We start from the raw sequence: 17,274 nt of genomic DNA, 5'->3' as shown, positions 1-17,274 counted from the left end.
ACTTACCAAACAGCAGCTAACTACCAACTACAGCAGTGTCTTATTATATTATTATATATTATTCTTATTTAGTGTCTTAATTATAAATTTAGTTAAGGATACAATTCTCATCTCCGTCACGGTTCCTGGGTGGCCCAGGCATGTTGAGAAGGACCAGCTGAGCGTCCTGGGACTTGTTCAGAACCACTTCATTCAGCTTCACGGCTGTGTGCATGCGCCTCACGTTGGACTGGTTGCTGTTTTCCAAAATTGTGTAAAGAAATAGTAAATATCAACGTACTGATGTCTAAAAAACCTCAAAGAATGGGCAATACACCAGAGATACCAAATACAGGGGCAAAGAGAGCACTTAATACTTCAAGGTAATGGATGGTCAAGGCCCTAGCTGGCCGTTCCAATAGTTCAGTCACAAGACTAGATTTATATCATAGAATATAATGCTATAATTAATTGGTACAACTTCTAAACTTATAAATTAATTGAATAAAAATGTATTAAACTACCCCTGTGTTAGTACTGTGGTTTAAATCTCCCAATCAGTTCCAACAACCAATATATCATCTTGTATGTCTAGGGTTTTTTTATGGTCTAAAATACACAAAAGACAATTATAACTCTAAGATTATGTAAGAATTAATTAATTAGTGGGGAAAATCACATTAAAGTCACCTGAAACCTTATCCTTATTGAACAAAAAAGCATTAAAACATGAATATATTATACACAATTATGCACTGATATGCATATACAAGCCAATCACTAGCAGTTTAACTGCATATAGGATTGGAGGTATTTTTATTTTTTTTATTATGTTTATAGAATCTACAATGTGTCGAAAAGGCAGGGAAATAACATTGAGATGAATGTGTTGAGCAAAAACACGATTCAGCAGCTAAGGAAATGAGTTTAAGGGTGAACATGAGGTCAGGACTGCAGGCCAGTTAAGTTCCTCCACACCAAACTCACTCATCCATGTCTTTATGGACCTTGCTTTGTGCACTGGTGTACAGTCATGTTGGAAAAGGAAGGGGTCATCCCCAAACCGTTCCCACAAAGTTGGGAGCATGAAATTGTCCAAAATATCTTGGTATGCTGAAGCATTAAGAGTTCCTTTCACTGGAACTAAGCCCATATACTTATTTATGTTTTATATAATAGGAAATACATTATATATATATATATATATATATATATATATATATATATATATATATATATATATATATATATATATATATATAATAAAATAAACGTGGCATTTAAAATAGGTTTTAGGTGACTTTAAATTTCTATTATTTTTAATTATGTTACTATACTTTTACATAATATCACACTATTATTCTATTACAGACCATACGTTTTGGTAAAAAAAAAAAGAATATATATATACATACATTTTAACAACATGTGTATTATAGTTTTAGTTAACAGAATACAGAACTCTGTAATAAAAACCGCATTGCTCTTCTACAGGGTCAGAGCAGCTAGTTAACTGAAAGCGCATTAGTGGAGGTTAAAGCGCATGGCACTAATAGCTGGTGAATGGAGCAGGATATGCACATGACCTTAAGACAAATAACAGTTAAACACACTCACACACAACACAATCAAAAACACATGCCCTCCATCACAACCTGATGTCAATTCAACACTCCATCCACACTCAAGGATCTGTTTATGTTGTTTATGAGGTTTCCAGGATTATGATGTAGAGTAAAGTCTGAATGATGTTTTCAGATATTAAACTATCAAACTGACACCAGGTGCTGTGGTCTGAAAAGCATGTACTGTTTTGATTGAAAGCAAAATATTACTGTGTCATGCTAGTTAAATGCAGTGAAAGACATAATGACATTGTAAGAAGCATGCATTGACACGCGCTCTCACACTTTCACACACACACTCTCACACACACTCAAGCTCTCTCCCTCTCTCACACACATGCTCTCACACACGCGTGCTTTCACAGCAAACTCACACTCTCACACACACACAGACACACACAAGCACTCACGCTCTCTCTCTCTCTCACACACACACACACACACTCACACAAACACACACACAGACACAGTCTCACACTGTCTCACACACACTCACGCACACACTCACAACATTCTCACACAAGCTCGCACTTTCACATGCTCACATACTCACAGTCTCTCTCTCTCTCTCTCTTCCCCTCACTCTCTCTCTCTCTCTCTCACACACACACACACACACAGAATACAGCAGAATAAACTGTAATGGACCGAGGAGACAGGGACAACTACAACACAGACACATGGCCTACATTAAAAATAAAGTGGACTTACAGACTCTCCCACTCTCTGGAAGGAGGAAAATGGGACAAAACAATAGAGACAAACTTAGACGTTGCTGTAAACCCTTCACGAGGACATGCCAACCATCCCAGAAATCCACAGGTACAAATGCTTAATGCTGTAACCTACATTTAACGCAGCATTCTCAATCCTAGAACCAAGGGCACATGTTCTAATTTAACAGACTATGAGAAAGATATTTGTTTAAATCTACAGTATAACATAAAACTGTGTTGGGTAAACATTCCTCAGAACTGGGATTAGGGAACACTGCTTTAAGCGTTCAAAGAAAATCTTTGAAATACTTTTACACGAGGCTATGGTCTCATAATGAGGATCCCGGTCAAATAAACATCTGGGTTAAAGCATAAAAATAAGGATAATTTGCATAACTACACACACAGGGCCGTATTCAGATTTGGTGACGCAAGTCTAATATTCAAGTCAATATTTACACAGGAGAAATTTACTCATATTCAGGCTCAGGTTACACAGCTGCTAATGTAAATATTCTGGGCTTCCTATTCAGATTATGCAAATCAACTTAGTCTAGTTCACATGTCCAAAGTTACTGGATTTTTCTCGAGTAGAAGCATGTGATATGGGGGTTTTGATAGCACCTAGATCACCACCTTTAAGCGCTGGGAGCTCCCATGAAGCCAGGAAATAAAGACGAAAGAAGATTGCAAAGGATAATGAATTCAAACATTATTACTTTAATTTAATTAAACAAAATGGCTTCCTCCCTCGCTATATAACAGCTAATACAATAGCACATGATCCAGTGCTGTCTATTATTTTGCAGGATTAGGTGCAAACAAAATAGAATTTAGGCATGAGATACTATATCTACTAAATGTATTCTAGGGATGTAGTCTATTAATTTATACAGGATATTAATAAAAACTCTTTTATTCGAATAAACCTGAGTTGTCAAATTAATAACTCGCTATGGTTCATTTAATGCACTCACCTCCCTCTAGTTTGAAGGATAAGATTACAAAGTACACAAAAAAAAATATGTGCCTTTTGGTGGACTTTAAAGGAACGATTACAATTAATCTATATCAAGTGTCATATTTACAGAATTATTATTGGCCTCAAATGGCACTGATTACTTTTTCTGGAGTGTATTTTCAACCCGAAACATGTGAAATATTGTGGTTATATGTCAGAAAATGTAGCAGGACTACATAGAGCATACTGTTCCTCACTCGAGCTGCTGATATTCAAGAAATATGGGCTTCGTTACAGAATCCCATGTAACTGAGACCCTTCCCTCAGTTATGCCTGAATATAGATTAAATCCTCACTGCGTGTGCTTACCTCAACTCTGAATCCAGCCCACAATGTCAAAAATAACTTAGTAGTCATGACATAGAAATATTAAGTTCTATAACTAATTATACTGAAGGAGCCGGGCATTATATATTAAAAAAAAACCTTGCTATTGTTGCTATCACAAACCTACAGTAAGCGGTATGTTATTCTTTTAATAGTGAGACATATGTGAATATAGTAAACTGTATGTTATTCATCACTGGGGGAATATTTAGAAAGTGTTATGTGTTATTGCTTGAGAGTTTTTCATAATCTTTTCTAAGTAGTACTTATATCAGTAACGCATTCTTGCATATATGGATGTTGGCTCTATGGAGGTTTATTCAGTAACACAGAGACACAGGACACATGGTGAGATCATGACCGTTAGTCCAGACAATGTGCCTACACACTGAGCCATGCTGTTTAACAGAGATGGCTTGCAAATTCCTATATGTGATAACCAACACTACTACAGGTCATGCAGGCTGTGGCCTTGAAAAGAGGACACAACTAAAAGAAATAAATATACACAGCAACAGAGAGTATGTGTCAAATCATGCAAACTTCTTCCAGACCTGAGATGATGTATAGTGATATTAATCTTACACACTTCATGAAGTTGTGATAGAGATGCTGATCAGATGCTGATCATTTCAAGTGCCATAATATTCGTCTTAACTTTTATCTCAAGTACTACTAACTAAAACATAAGGATAGACCCAACTGGATGTCTTAAGACTAGGCTTAGGTCAAGAGCATAGTTTTTTTGTATTTGTGTATACTAATTTAATCAAAGCCCCTATTTAACTGAAGAAATAACTCAAACTGTGTTGCGTACTCACGGTTTCATGTTGAAAATATCTCGCACAGCCATGTTGGCGTTTTGCTCCCGGTTGCGATTGCGTTCCCCAATGAACTTCTCCTTGGTCCAGGTCATGTGAACCCGGTCAGGCGTGGCCTCAGCTTTGGCGTTAATAGCAGCATGGGACGCTGTGTTCTTATCGTGAATGAGCTGTGCCTGAGGAATCGTCACAAGCATTAAATCAGTTCCCATGGCTCAGAAAAAAAGGAAATCCTCCCCTAGAGATCCTTATTTCAGGTCAACATTAAAAGACGAACATTGGCCTGTCAGAAAGGTAACTTTGAAAACTTTACTCATGTAAGAGCATCAGATCCAAAATGGAGGATGCTCTAATCTTAGCAAGGGTTTGACACTGATAAATTATATTGAATAAAACACATCTGCAGATGTCAAATTATGAGGAGTGATTTTTACTGCTTATAATTCGCAAGGTGGCTAACTAGCTTGCTAGCAGTAACTCCAAGACAACTGTAGCTAGCTTGCTAATCAATTTCTGGGCATGCTTATACAAAAATATCCTTTTTCATACATGGTAAAATCATAGCCTTCCCCAAACTGACTTAGATAACCTTATATTGTATTTACAAAACATAACCTGATCAAGTATTTGCTTATTTCTGCACTACCCAAAGCTAAAATGCTGAGTCACTGCTAACAGCACCGCAATTCAAGATGGCGGATTTGGCTTAGTTGTTTTTTTCCCCCACAGATCTCTTTAAATTTCTAATGATTTTAAAACTACAAAAAGTATATATAACAATAATTATAATAATATAGTTTAGCCAATTACTGGATATATTTTTAAACTGCAATAGCAAACATGACTAGCATGCTAAAAGCAGGTACGCTAAATGTTAATAGCCTTTTGTTATTAAAATGATTAGCTTATTAAAATATTAAATCGTAGTTACTGAGCTCTATGATAAACTTATGAACTTCACTGGGGTAAAACTGACATATTTTAGTACGTAATTTGCTAAAAAATTACAATGAAAACCTCACAGAACTGAGCAATGAATAGACCAAAAACAAAAATGAATATATGATGGTATAAGTGTGTTTCATAAGTGAGCCAAATGATCCATGCTGTACAACATGTAAAACTCACAATAAAGATTATTTACTGTTTAGTTTTTACATGTTTTATGAAAACTATTAATATGCGTGATGATGTTGTGTTATACCAACAAGCTGGCATGCAATGTTATGAATATCATTTGTGAACAAAAAAATGGGTCAAAATCCAAGCTACCATCTGCTACTTTTTTTTGCAAGCTAAGTAAAGAGGAGAGTCTGTAGTAAAGCTCTCACTAAGAGAAGGGTAGCAAATGATAAGGAGTGTAAGGAAAGGAGAAGAATATTTAAGTTCACAGGGGGTTCACAAGGAGTTGGAGGCCACTGTGCATGGTATCAGAGAGTCATGCTTAATGGGAGAAGTCACTGAGCTGGATGAACACACCATGACAGTTACAGAGCCACCACGTCACCTGATACCCAAGTAACAGAGAGTTCTGTGTACAGATTAAAGATTAAGAAGGTTTGTCTTTCATTGTATTGTAATGACTGGCTCTGTAATTGTGAGGGTTGGATCCAGGGTGGTGTTCTCGAAGGGCACGGTTTTCATATTCGCTACCTCATTCTCCATTTCGTCTTCCAGTGCGGCACCTTGGTTACTTGAGCCCGAGCTCTGAGCCCGAGTGTGGTTCTTCCTCCGAATGGAGCTACGAGATTCGTCAGTGATGCTCTGAATCTGAAGGGGGAAGTGCCAGTCCCCATAGCAGCAACAATATGAGAGATGTCATACGGCTACATTACGATGTGCAACAAGGATTCATGCTAGGTCTTCTAATGTTTTCAGATGATGATTTCTCAGGTAAATGCATTAGGATCCAAGATTGGATTTTCAAACATTATTGAGCAAGAGAAATTGTACTTCTTGTTTTTTTCACACGCTATCACTATATGTTCATTTTAAAGCGTTTGCAGAACTGCAAACATGGGTAAGGTAAAGCCTTGCATGCTAGTATCACAGTGAAATTTTATGGCTGCTAGACAAATGCCATTACAAAGTTTTAAACATAACAGATTAAGGATGCATTTGCAAAAACTTTACCTCTCTCTCCCTCTCTGTCCGTGATAGATGCATCTGCTTCAGCATCTGGGAGCGCTGCTCCATAACAAGGGTCTTCTCATAGGTGAAAGCTGAGATATCACTATCGTGCTGGTTTCATGAAAACACAAAACAACACACGATTTGTTTAAAGGAAAAAAAAAAAAGCATTTACAATACGACTATGATCAGAACTCAAGCGATGTGCGCTTACCATTTCAACAACCTCTACCTCAGCATCCAGCCGAAGATGGTACAAGAACATCTGAAGGTCTTTCTTCATTTGGATACTGTTATCATCCAGCTGAGCTACGGTGAAGATGCGCATCTTGCACTTCCTCCACACCTGACAGAGACACGGACAGAGAAAAATAGAAGTAGAAGGAGGAAGGAGAAGAAAAGGAGAACAGACATCTTTTATAAACAAAAAATCCATCGTTGGTTAGCTTTCTTGATCAGTTCAAGGTATGATGTACCTTGTGCTGTCGGAGCAGGAAGGGCAGCAGCATCAGCATTCCTCCGTCGTGAACCACCCACCAAACATCTATGGTGCCTTCTCGTAGCCGCTCCTGCTGAGGAAAATTGTCCACATTCTTAGCTACCAGCAAAGCCTGATGAGCCGCTGTGGTCTCTCGCACTGTCTCTGAAGAACACAGAAGAAGAAGAAGATGAAAATATAGTTAAAGGTGTCTTTTATAAATATAATCTTGGCCAAAACATTATATTGAGACACTAACCGATAAAGTTCTTCCATGAGAGAGTGTCATTGGACTGTTTCCAGGAGCTCGGCCATGCCATCAGCACCGTGTTGTGCTTCATGCCCCCGAGCCCGGCTGACTGGATTAGGTGTGAGATGCCATCACGCAGGTTGGATGTCACAACCACGTGACAGAAGCCCTTGGTCTTTTCTGCAGTCATGGCTACTTTAATGTTCTAGTAAAAAAAATAAGTCCTGTTTAGATACACTTAAATTATCTTATCAGAATATTTGTTCCTTGTCTCACTTGTCTTGGTTGCTTTACCTTAAATGCTATTTGTTTTGTGATAAGAACGGAAGAACAAACTGATATTAGTATGTAAATAAGAAATAAATCACTTGGAGGCATGCTGTTATTGTAAAATAATTAATGAACCAGTGCAGCGCAGCCTGTAGGCATAAAGGGAAGCTACTCTTTTAGCAAGCAAAAGTTGATTATTTTCCCATAACACAACGTCCCAAAATGTTATGTTATTGTTCTTATTGCACCGAAGTAATTTTGCCAAAACTAACAGGAGTTTATATATTAAAGAAGGATAAGTCATATATTTTATCCATTTGGATTTCTGTGCAAAAGGTCAGCGTTAGTTAACAAGTCAAATAGCTAATGCAGCTGGTTGTGTTACTGACACAAAACCACATCAACACTTACACTCTTTTTATTATCCATTTATGTGAAGTGCCACAAATACAAGTCCCTATCGAAGTTGTCACTATAAAAATGTGCATTTGAACAAAGAACGTTAAAATAAATCTGTGATTTGAATTAGAGCCAGCCGTGTTATCAGATCCGAGCTGCATGTTGGAATTAAACCACACTTTCGGAATTAAAACTATAACCAAATCAGTGTGTATAAGACACTTTGTAGCTTTAAAAGACCAAAATTTTAAAAAGCTGATTTATTGCTTTTGGAGAATTATGTTAAAAATCCAAAAAAATGTAAAACTCCTGCATCTTAGCTGTTAGATAAGCAGACGTCACCTAATCATCTGATTACAGCTACAGTTCTCCTTTAAGCCACTAGATGTCAGTGTCTGCTCATGATTTATACTGTATGCCACCTCAACCATCTAACAACTCAATTCTGGGACCAGCACAGGACACCCTTCGCCCGAAAACATTCAAATATATTTTCATTCATGTAGCATGCTAGTTACATCTTTTAGTTATGTTACTTAATACATGCAGCCATCACTGAGTAGATCTTGGGTCTTACTTGCTCAGCTTTCTTGGCTTCTGTATCCTTGGTCAGGTATGTACCTTCCAGCACAGAGCCCACAATGGTGAGCCCTTTACCTGCCTTCAGCTGTGTGGTTAAAGAGAGAAGACGAGGGTGCTTCACTTTCAACTCCGAGTCTAGTTTCACCAGCACCAGCAGCTGAGGCCTGAAACATGACAGCAAAGGAGAAATGTGTGATCTACTATAAGCATCAGTTAATGATTATTTCTCTGAGGTTTTGTTGCGCTTGTATTCTTATATGGTGATTTGAAGAGGCTTAAATAGGCCTAAGAACTGCTGCTGGGATCATAAAAACATTCATTTGCTCATCTGAACATCTTTTTAATACAGTTTATGGTATACAGTTGTAGAAGAGTAATGATTTATAATCCCGGTCTGTGGTGAAAGTTGCAGTTTCTCCAGGATTTCAGGATTGACGAATTTAGCGCAAAAGGTTGCAATTTTTCCAAACGACTGCAGATTTTCTGCAGCTTTGGGCCAAGACGTGTTGTGTGTCATCACAACGCACATTCAGCCCTTTTCGGTTCATGTGCGTGAAACATGAGTACAGCTATCATGGAAAATCATGACATATGCATATTTAAGTTTACTTTTCTGTAAAAAAAAAAAAAAAAAAAAGCAAGAAAAATCAAGCAATTTTGGCCACAAATATCACAAAAAGTTAAACAAAATCCCAGAGAGGCTGACGTTAGAACAGTTTTCAGGTAGGAAACAGCTTAAAGAGTCTGGAGTATACCTCTGCTGTCTCTATTGTGGTACTATCAAGAACTATCATCATTAATTCTTAAAAATGTTACTAAACTGGTTGTCACTGAGGGGGTTCCTCTGAATGGTCCAGCTTTGTTTCTTTAATTATAAGGAACATGTGTAGAGGTGTGATGTTTGTGTCCATATTCAGCTCTGAATTTCTTTGTCGTGTCACACTCCACAGTGGTGGTTGATTGCTCATATGAAAGTAGGTACTTTGTAGTATTAAGAATTTTTAGCTTTTCATAAGTATTTCCGCTTTAATGAAGCAATATATTCATAAAAAAGTTCATGAACAGAACAGAGGTAAAAACATTTTCCACTGAAAGTCAACAGTGTCCTGGCTAATTTTATATAAGACTTGGGTCAATAAAATAATTCATTTGTTTACACGGATTGAAAACGTCTGATAAGTCCATTTCACATGTGGACTGAAACACCAGTGTACTGGTAAATAAGGTTAAGAATCATAGAACAAGGATGTGGTGAATCTGTAGCCTTTTTCAGGAACAGTGTGTACAGATGGGAGAATTCACCTCCGATGGGATGGCAGTCCATCTCACTGCATTTATACACTCATTCACACACTCATTCACGCACTATGGGCCGATTAGCATATTCAATCCATCTACCTACCTATGTTTTTTTCTAAACTGAGTATCTCAGAGTATCTCACACACACTTACACACACATTCATACACTACAGACAATTCAGAGATGCCAATCGTCCTACAACATATCTTTGGATTACGGGAGGAAACTGGAGAACCTGGAAGAAACCAAATCACCAAATCACAGCAAGCAAACTCACGTGCACGCATGAGGGTGGAGATGGGAATCGAATCCCCCAACCCTGGAGGTGTGAGGCAATCATGCTGACATGTGAAAATCTGCACAAGCAGTAACCCAAGCTCAGGATTGAGCCCAGGACCCTGGAGCTAAGTGGCATCAATGCTACACATTACATCACCATATTGCCCTATGTTTTGTACAAAGTTCCTTTATTTCAGTCATTGAAACTAAACCCGCTTTTTCTATTTTTTTTTTTTACAACATGAACTTCACAGGCTGACAGACCTAACAAAACTCCACACTGTCACTCCTCATTCTTTTATGGTGAATACAAGTTTAAACACTCTCCTCAGTGTAGTTACTGTATATAAACCCCTAAGGGTTTGGAGATGTCAAATCACATAGGTTAAATAATCTTGCTGGAGTTGTAACAGTAAGAGGAGTAATAGCGTTTTCATGATATGATAAGAACTGATATGCAGGTCTGCAAATTTAATCTGTCTGCAGCGACATACTGGCATCAAGCCATGTAAAGAGGCTTAAGCAACAATGCGAGTGCAGAAGGGCACTGGTTTCGTCTTCACACGTGACGTTCTGCCTGCTTGGACAGATGGCACTATGAGTTCTTGTTTTCTTGGCATCAGATTACGACAACCCTTGGATAGCTGGACCGGGAAGGAGGAAAAGATTTGGCCTCAACAAAAAACACACAATTTCAACAACAGACTGTTAAGCGCTGGATGATTCACTGTAAGGGCAGGTAGTGGGATTCAGTGTGGGATTAGCAAGGTCTTGGGGCAAAACAAATAGTAATTGTTTTTGGATTATAGCGACTAGCGAGAAATGTGGACACTATAATCTGAGTAGCAGAGAGAAATCAGATTCAAATATTAGTTATGAATTTTAGATTATTTTATATATAGACACTAGAATTCTTACCTCCAGTTTTTAGTGTGTGGCGGCGCTTCCTCCAGCCGAATGAGAGCGTAACGAGCCGCATTGAGCGACAGTCCCCGGATGCCATCACCCCACTCCTTCTCAGCTCTGCATTACACAAACAGACAAAATATATTAAAGCCAGAGGTTACTTTTTAACCCTTCTTGGCCACTTCCGTGAGACACAAAGCCACTCAGAGAAGGAAATCAGCTTATACGCCTACACATGCAGTGCTGTGGATCTGGACATGCTGCTCACACCTGTGCTTTCAGTACCATTCAGCTGAGCTTACCCTCTGTACTCAATGTATTTGTAGATACAGCCAGCGATGACCATGGCTACCAGGGCATAGTACCAAGAGGAAATAAACATCAGGGCAAGACACAGGCTCATTCCTAGGAAAGACAGTGTCCTATTGGATAAGAGAGAGACATAATAGCTTGTCAAGGAGCTGTTGTTAATATGTAGAAGTTTCTTTATAAAAAAAAAAAAAAGTTAAATAGTCATCTACCAGACCCTATTTTTTATATTTTCTATTATTAGCAAATGTCAGCCTACCTCCGTGTTTTCCTACTTTTTTTAAGCACTCACAGAGTCTTTGGATACCTTCTGTTAATACACTGGAAGCTACACAAATTGGCCTTTTTAACAAAAAATAAAAAAGAGTTGAGAGTTGAAGATGATTTACTTTTCATCTGGAGGCGGAGCTAATTTCTGGGTCAGAAAAGTTTACATAAGCATATCATGAAGAAACTATCCAGATAAACTGCATATCAGAATTTTAAACCACATTTCCCCCCAATCTAAACATTACATAAGGCACCTTTAACAACACAAATCCATGAAGAATTTGCCAGCATGGACATCCCTTATAATCAACAATTATGCTGTGAGTGTTCGTATTTGCATGAGGGAATGGCACTAGGGCGCAGTCTGACCAGAACACGAGTTGTTAATGAGATTTAGCCAGCAGGCTTGCAAAAAGGGGGAGGGACCAAAGACAAGGCATCCCTCAACCATGAAGTAATGGCAGTAGGCAGGTTGTGTGTCTTTAGCCCTAAAGAACCTTCACCTCCTCTGCAGTGGGCCCTGCCCCGATACGTCATCAAGGACCAAAGTGTGTATCCTTAGAGAGTGTGTCCTCAGAGAGATTTGAGACTCTGTAATTGGAGTAGCTAATAGAAGCCAAGCAGGTTTCCATGCCTGCTTGCCTGCCTACCTGCCATGATGATCAAAACAACTGTCAGAGGTCACTGACCCCTGAGAGGATAATTAGCTCTGGTTCACTTGCTTTACATGGATAATCTAAAAATAGCACCTATACTGATAACGGACCGACACAATCCAACATGACTGAGGCGAGTTTGACCTCCGTGCTCACCAGTGATAATACTTAAAGCGAGGGCGCCAGTTGGGAGTGCGAAGGAGGGTCTGAAGAGCACAGGCCAGGTTCACAAACAGATAGCACATCAAGAAGAACCTAGAAGACAAAGACACGCACAAATTTAAAAAATGTGTATCTGTCACAATTTAGAAAACAGCTTGCAAGAAAAAAAAACATAAAAGGACAGTAAAGTAAAAATAGGTGAGCAGGAAGAAAGGAGGAAATAATGAGCGAGAGCTTGTTAGTGGGTTTGTGGGTCTATTAAAGTTATCATCATCATTAAAGATGGTGAGGGAGTGCAGTCAGACATGGGGATATGTGAGGGAATAGAGAAGGGGAGATGAAGAAGCACAGGTGTCTCAGTCAGCCAAAAGAGCAGGAAATGAAAAGGCGTAGGGCAAATTAGAGGAAAAACATGAAAATGAGAGAGAAAGTAGCAAATGACAGTGAAAAGAAAAAAAATATGACTAAGTACTATTACAGTACTTTGAATGAACACATGAGAAAGAGTGAAAGGAAGATAACGCCACTCACATGGACAAGATGGGAGCCACAGCATCCAGTGAGGCAATGAGAATGCCGATTTCACAGATTCCAGCAGTAAGCAGCAGAGCCCATGTGGGTTCCCCATTTGCTTTTCCTTGGCCAAACACCTGAAAACAAGAGGAATTATGTGAGATGAACATTCAGATACACATTAAGTGGTACATGTCCATTTATGATCTGTTTCACTGTGTTACAATGACGTTTTTGTGGCATTGGTTATGATCATTCCTCAAGAACCTTGGAAAACGTCAGCTGCCCTGTTCTACAGTATATACACAGTGCTGTATATATATATATATATATATATATATATATATATATATATACATATATATATATATATATATATATATACGTATATATATACATATATACATATATGGCAGGTGACCACAAACAGCAAAACCAGTTAGATGTACAGCTCGATGCTAAACTTATCCCTGACTTAGTTAGCTATTCTGTGGCATTGGTTATGATCATTCCTCAAGAACCTTGGAAAACGTCAGCTGCCCTGTTCTACAGTATATACACAGTGCTGTATATATATGGCTGGAAACCAGTTAGACGTACAGCTTGATGCTAAACTTATCCCTGACTTAGTTAGCTATTCATTACGATGGAAATTCTATTCAGAAACATAGCTGATAAACAGTTAAACATTACAATTAAACAAACAATTTGTATTTGTTTATAGTCTTATTCTGCATGTGAGGCAATTTAGACTAACAGGATTTAACTTCCCCTTACACGTTTATATGTCCTCTGCTGATACTATACAAGCCTTGCAAGTTTTAAAGAAAAAAATAAACATGGGGATGTGGTAGCTCAGTGGTTAAGGTGTCGGTGTGAGTTTGAATTCAAGCTTTTGGTGCAAAGGACAAAGTGTAGACATGTGGTGAGTTAAATATACATTTACATTAAATATAAAGTGCAATCAGATTTAAATTTTGTAACAATACAACTACTATTTGATATTTTTTAAATAATAACATTATAATAAACGTACATGTGAAAACAGTATAATTTAAAATGACTTCCTGAGTTGAGTTACAGGAATGACTGTGAGAATTCATGTGAGCTAAGCCTCTAAAAATAGCAAGCTCTATAGCCCACCACATGGGGAAGTTATAATTACTCAGAAGGCCAGAAATAAAGCAAGTGTGTGTGTGTGTTTGTGTGCCACTGTTACCTCCAAGAAAGGTACAATGCCATCCCGTGCGATGGCCTGCAGCAGCCGAGGGGCGCCGGTGAGACTCTGTAGACCGGCCCCACAGCAGGAGAAGAACGAGCCAATCACAATCACCCACGGAGAGGGCCACGATAAAGTACCAATCACTAAGTTCTTCTTCACCGAGTCTCCGAACCTGATAAGAGAAACATATTTCTAGGTAAAACTGAATGTCTTTATTTTATGCTTATTATTTTAAATTTAGAGCAGTCTCCACAGATAGATTTTGATTCAAGTCTTCTATAAGATAAGATAAGATAAGATAGAACTTTATTAATCCCGAAGGATTTTGCCAGAGACTGACTTCAGATTACAAGAGAAATAAATGAAATATAAATGAAATATTATAGATATACAAAATGTATACAAAAAAGTGCTAGGGAACAAAGAACATATTGTACATATTGTAATTATTGTGAAATTGGGATAGTGCATATAATGGCACAGTGATACTGTCAGTGTTCATTGTGCCATATAGTAGAAGCTTCACAAAATCTTATCAATTTTATCATCATCTGCTTCATACTTGCCTGTAAGTCATTTAGAAATATGTACACTTTTATTTTTTTAAGGTTTTGCCCTTTTTGTCTGTTTAGTGCTTCTGGATTTTTTTTTATATCCATCTTCCTTGTGTGCCCTAGTGCTTTGATTTCTGCTTGTTTTATTTTCAAACCTTGAATTCAGATTTTGGTTTGCTCTATGATTTATTTATAGACAAAGTAAAATGTACTCACTTGTCTCGAAGGACCACTCCTTCAATGCAGGCACCGAAGAGCACTACACAAGAGAGGTCTAAATGTCATAGTTAAGGGAATGTATAAAAATAAAGTAAATTAAATAATAATAATAATAATAATAATAATAATATCAATTAATTACTTTATGAATTATAAAAGATAGTATATGAGATCTGTAATTACATCATTCTGTACAAGAAGTAACAACTACTGAGACTAATATTCTAAAGTCACTAAGACTACAATAAAGATACAGATGAAGGTAGTAGTTGCTATGGCAAGAATGGTTCCTATGGGAATGGACCTCTGTGCATCCCGCAAATCTCCAGAGCGGTTGGATCCAGCCATGATACCTGGAAAATAAATCGAAAATAAATGGATTGATTTATTCAGAAAAATTTATACCAAAAAAAAATAAAAGTTTTTAGTTATAAGTACTATGTAATTCTAATTCTGAAGTTGCATAAACATATTCCTCTGGTTAATCATTTTGTCTTTTTTATATTCATTTTCATATGTTGAAATTTTCCTTCGGTGCTGGTATGATCACTGTTGTGTTACAGCGAGCAGCCATGAGGCCTCTGAGAGAAAAAAAACTGGCATGAGACATTTCCAGCTGAAGTGAACAGATAAGCATGATCTCCATGCTCGTTCTCTGACTCTATGTGTTCTCAGATACAGTACAGTGCAAACCACCAGGCAAGAACAGAGATTAAATACAAGTAGGCGGAACTGACTGGTAATAACCTGCCTTCCAGAGGATTACACACATCTAAAGAACATAGTGTATTGCACAAGTACTGGGGACAAACTGAATGAAAACAAGGGAAAAAAAATGAAAGGGAAAAAAAGAAAAGGTAAGGGAGAGGTTAACGTGCCCTTACCAGTGACTGAAGGAAAATAGATGCCCACCAGTAGAGTGAAGTAGGTGGCCATGTCGTTGAGTACATAGGGAAAGGAGGTGTCATGGGTCAATTCGGACGGTGGCACTGACTCTATCTTTTTCTCCACCAGCACTCCAGCAGGGCCGTAGCTCGACCACATGTTCTCTGCTCAGACACAAACCACCAGTGAGCTCCATGAATGTTACAACTCTACAAATAAATCACTCCACTGGCAGCTACTAACATACCATCGATTAGATAAAGTGTGTTCATGTCTAAAGAAAAGAAGTAAAAGTCTAGTCAGTCATTGCTGCTGCCTTCCACATGGCAAAATACAGGGTTTCCTGAACAGAAATATGTTTCTATTTTTCTCCGGTTACACCCAAATGTGAAAAGAGAGAAAGAGACGTTTTCATTTCGACTGTGGTACAGGAGAATCATGGGTAACTTGATAACTAGGATCTGATTACAAAGTGAACTGTTTAGACTTATGTCTATTTCTCTAAGTAACTTGATTAAAAAACAAAATGTTCCATGTCATTTGAGTGAAATGTTCTTTTCTCTTAAAGTTCCTGAGAAGTACAGTAAGAGACATATATATATCAAAACCTGCATTTTAGTCTAACTGCAACAATTCAGTTGGAGTGACATCTGGCAGATTTTCTCAGGATATTGATAAGTCATATACATACTGTAGATATACTCAGCAACCACCTATAAGCCACTGTAAGCAAGTAAAAAACTCTTGTCTCTTAATACTACTTTTCATTTATATGAATGTGGCCTACATTTACATTTTTTTTTAAAGCCAGCAACTAGTGAGGAACATCTGCTAGTGTTGATTAAAACCCATTTCTATACTTCTAAGAATGACATAATGACAAAAAAAATGGTAAAATCTACCTGAGGAGTCCTTTCTCTCTGCTAAATATAAGGAGCAAATAATCAGGAAATTGAGTGAGATTTACATGTCCATGAGACGCTTTGTATCCGAGTGATTGTCCCTCACCTGAGATGGCGCCACTGGTGAGGCCAGGAATACCCTGCACTTCTGTGACATTGTTTTTTATGAAATACTCGTCACAGGACGCATTGAGATGAGGGGAGTCACAGAAGAGAGACCACAGCTTTGTAGTCACAGTAATGTTGTTGATGATCTCCGTCTTTAAACACTTGTTAAAGTCTTGGTTTTGGAGTGTGCGGTTTCCCAGCAAGCAGACCCTTTGGAGAGCAAATCGGAAACACGAGGTTTTAAGGATATGTAGTCTCGCAATCAGTTTGGTGTTACATGTCTGGGTTGTAAAGTTCATTCTGGCTTACTATAAAAGTGTGAGATCTAATTTATTGTGCTTTTATCCCCAGCTTTCAAAATAACCTGGTTAGTGTATATCGGTTAAAAGA

General features: G+C 38.0%; 1 protein-coding gene across 7 annotated transcripts in view; it reads right to left on the bottom strand.

Annotated features, from left to right (window-relative positions):
* The window catches only part of slc12a7b (solute carrier family 12 member 7b), a 71,115-nt gene that overhangs the window by 4,043 nt on the left and 49,798 nt on the right, over nucleotides 1-17,274 (bottom strand). For 3 of the 7 annotated variants that reach the window (XM_058412904.1, XM_058413069.1, XM_058413298.1), the window contains exons 8-25: nucleotides 16,883-17,094; nucleotides 15,874-16,038; nucleotides 15,244-15,342; nucleotides 14,987-15,044; nucleotides 14,214-14,388; nucleotides 13,013-13,131; nucleotides 12,476-12,574; nucleotides 11,387-11,506; nucleotides 11,097-11,201; nucleotides 8,594-8,762; nucleotides 7,357-7,552; nucleotides 7,096-7,262; nucleotides 6,834-6,965; nucleotides 6,623-6,730; nucleotides 6,143-6,259; nucleotides 4,490-4,665; nucleotides 2,316-2,330; nucleotides 103-236 (exon numbers count right to left, since the gene is read on the bottom strand). In XM_058412904.1, the coding sequence (XP_058268887.1) occupies nucleotides 103-236; nucleotides 2,316-2,330; nucleotides 4,490-4,665; nucleotides 6,143-6,259; nucleotides 6,623-6,730; nucleotides 6,834-6,965; nucleotides 7,096-7,262; nucleotides 7,357-7,552; nucleotides 8,594-8,762; nucleotides 11,097-11,201; nucleotides 11,387-11,506; nucleotides 12,476-12,574; nucleotides 13,013-13,131; nucleotides 14,214-14,388; nucleotides 14,987-15,044; nucleotides 15,244-15,342; nucleotides 15,874-16,038; nucleotides 16,883-17,094 (2,366 nt within the window). The remainder of the gene's footprint in view (nucleotides 1-102; nucleotides 237-2,315; nucleotides 2,331-4,489; nucleotides 4,666-6,142; nucleotides 6,260-6,622; nucleotides 6,731-6,833; nucleotides 6,966-7,095; nucleotides 7,263-7,356; nucleotides 7,553-8,593; nucleotides 8,763-11,096; nucleotides 11,202-11,386; nucleotides 11,507-12,475; nucleotides 12,575-13,012; nucleotides 13,132-14,213; nucleotides 14,389-14,986; nucleotides 15,045-15,243; nucleotides 15,343-15,873; nucleotides 16,039-16,882; nucleotides 17,095-17,274) is intronic. The other 4 variants (XM_058413142.1, XM_058413384.1, XM_058412983.1 and 1 more) reach the window with 3 other exon arrangements.

This window comes from Hemibagrus wyckioides, linkage group LG01, assembly GCF_019097595.1.
Source record: "Hemibagrus wyckioides isolate EC202008001 linkage group LG01, SWU_Hwy_1.0, whole genome shotgun sequence".
NCBI lineage: Eukaryota > Metazoa > Chordata > Actinopteri > Siluriformes > Bagridae > Hemibagrus > Hemibagrus wyckioides.
The sequence above is the reverse complement of the archived record's forward strand: the minus strand, read 5'-3'. Positions and strand labels throughout refer to the sequence as shown.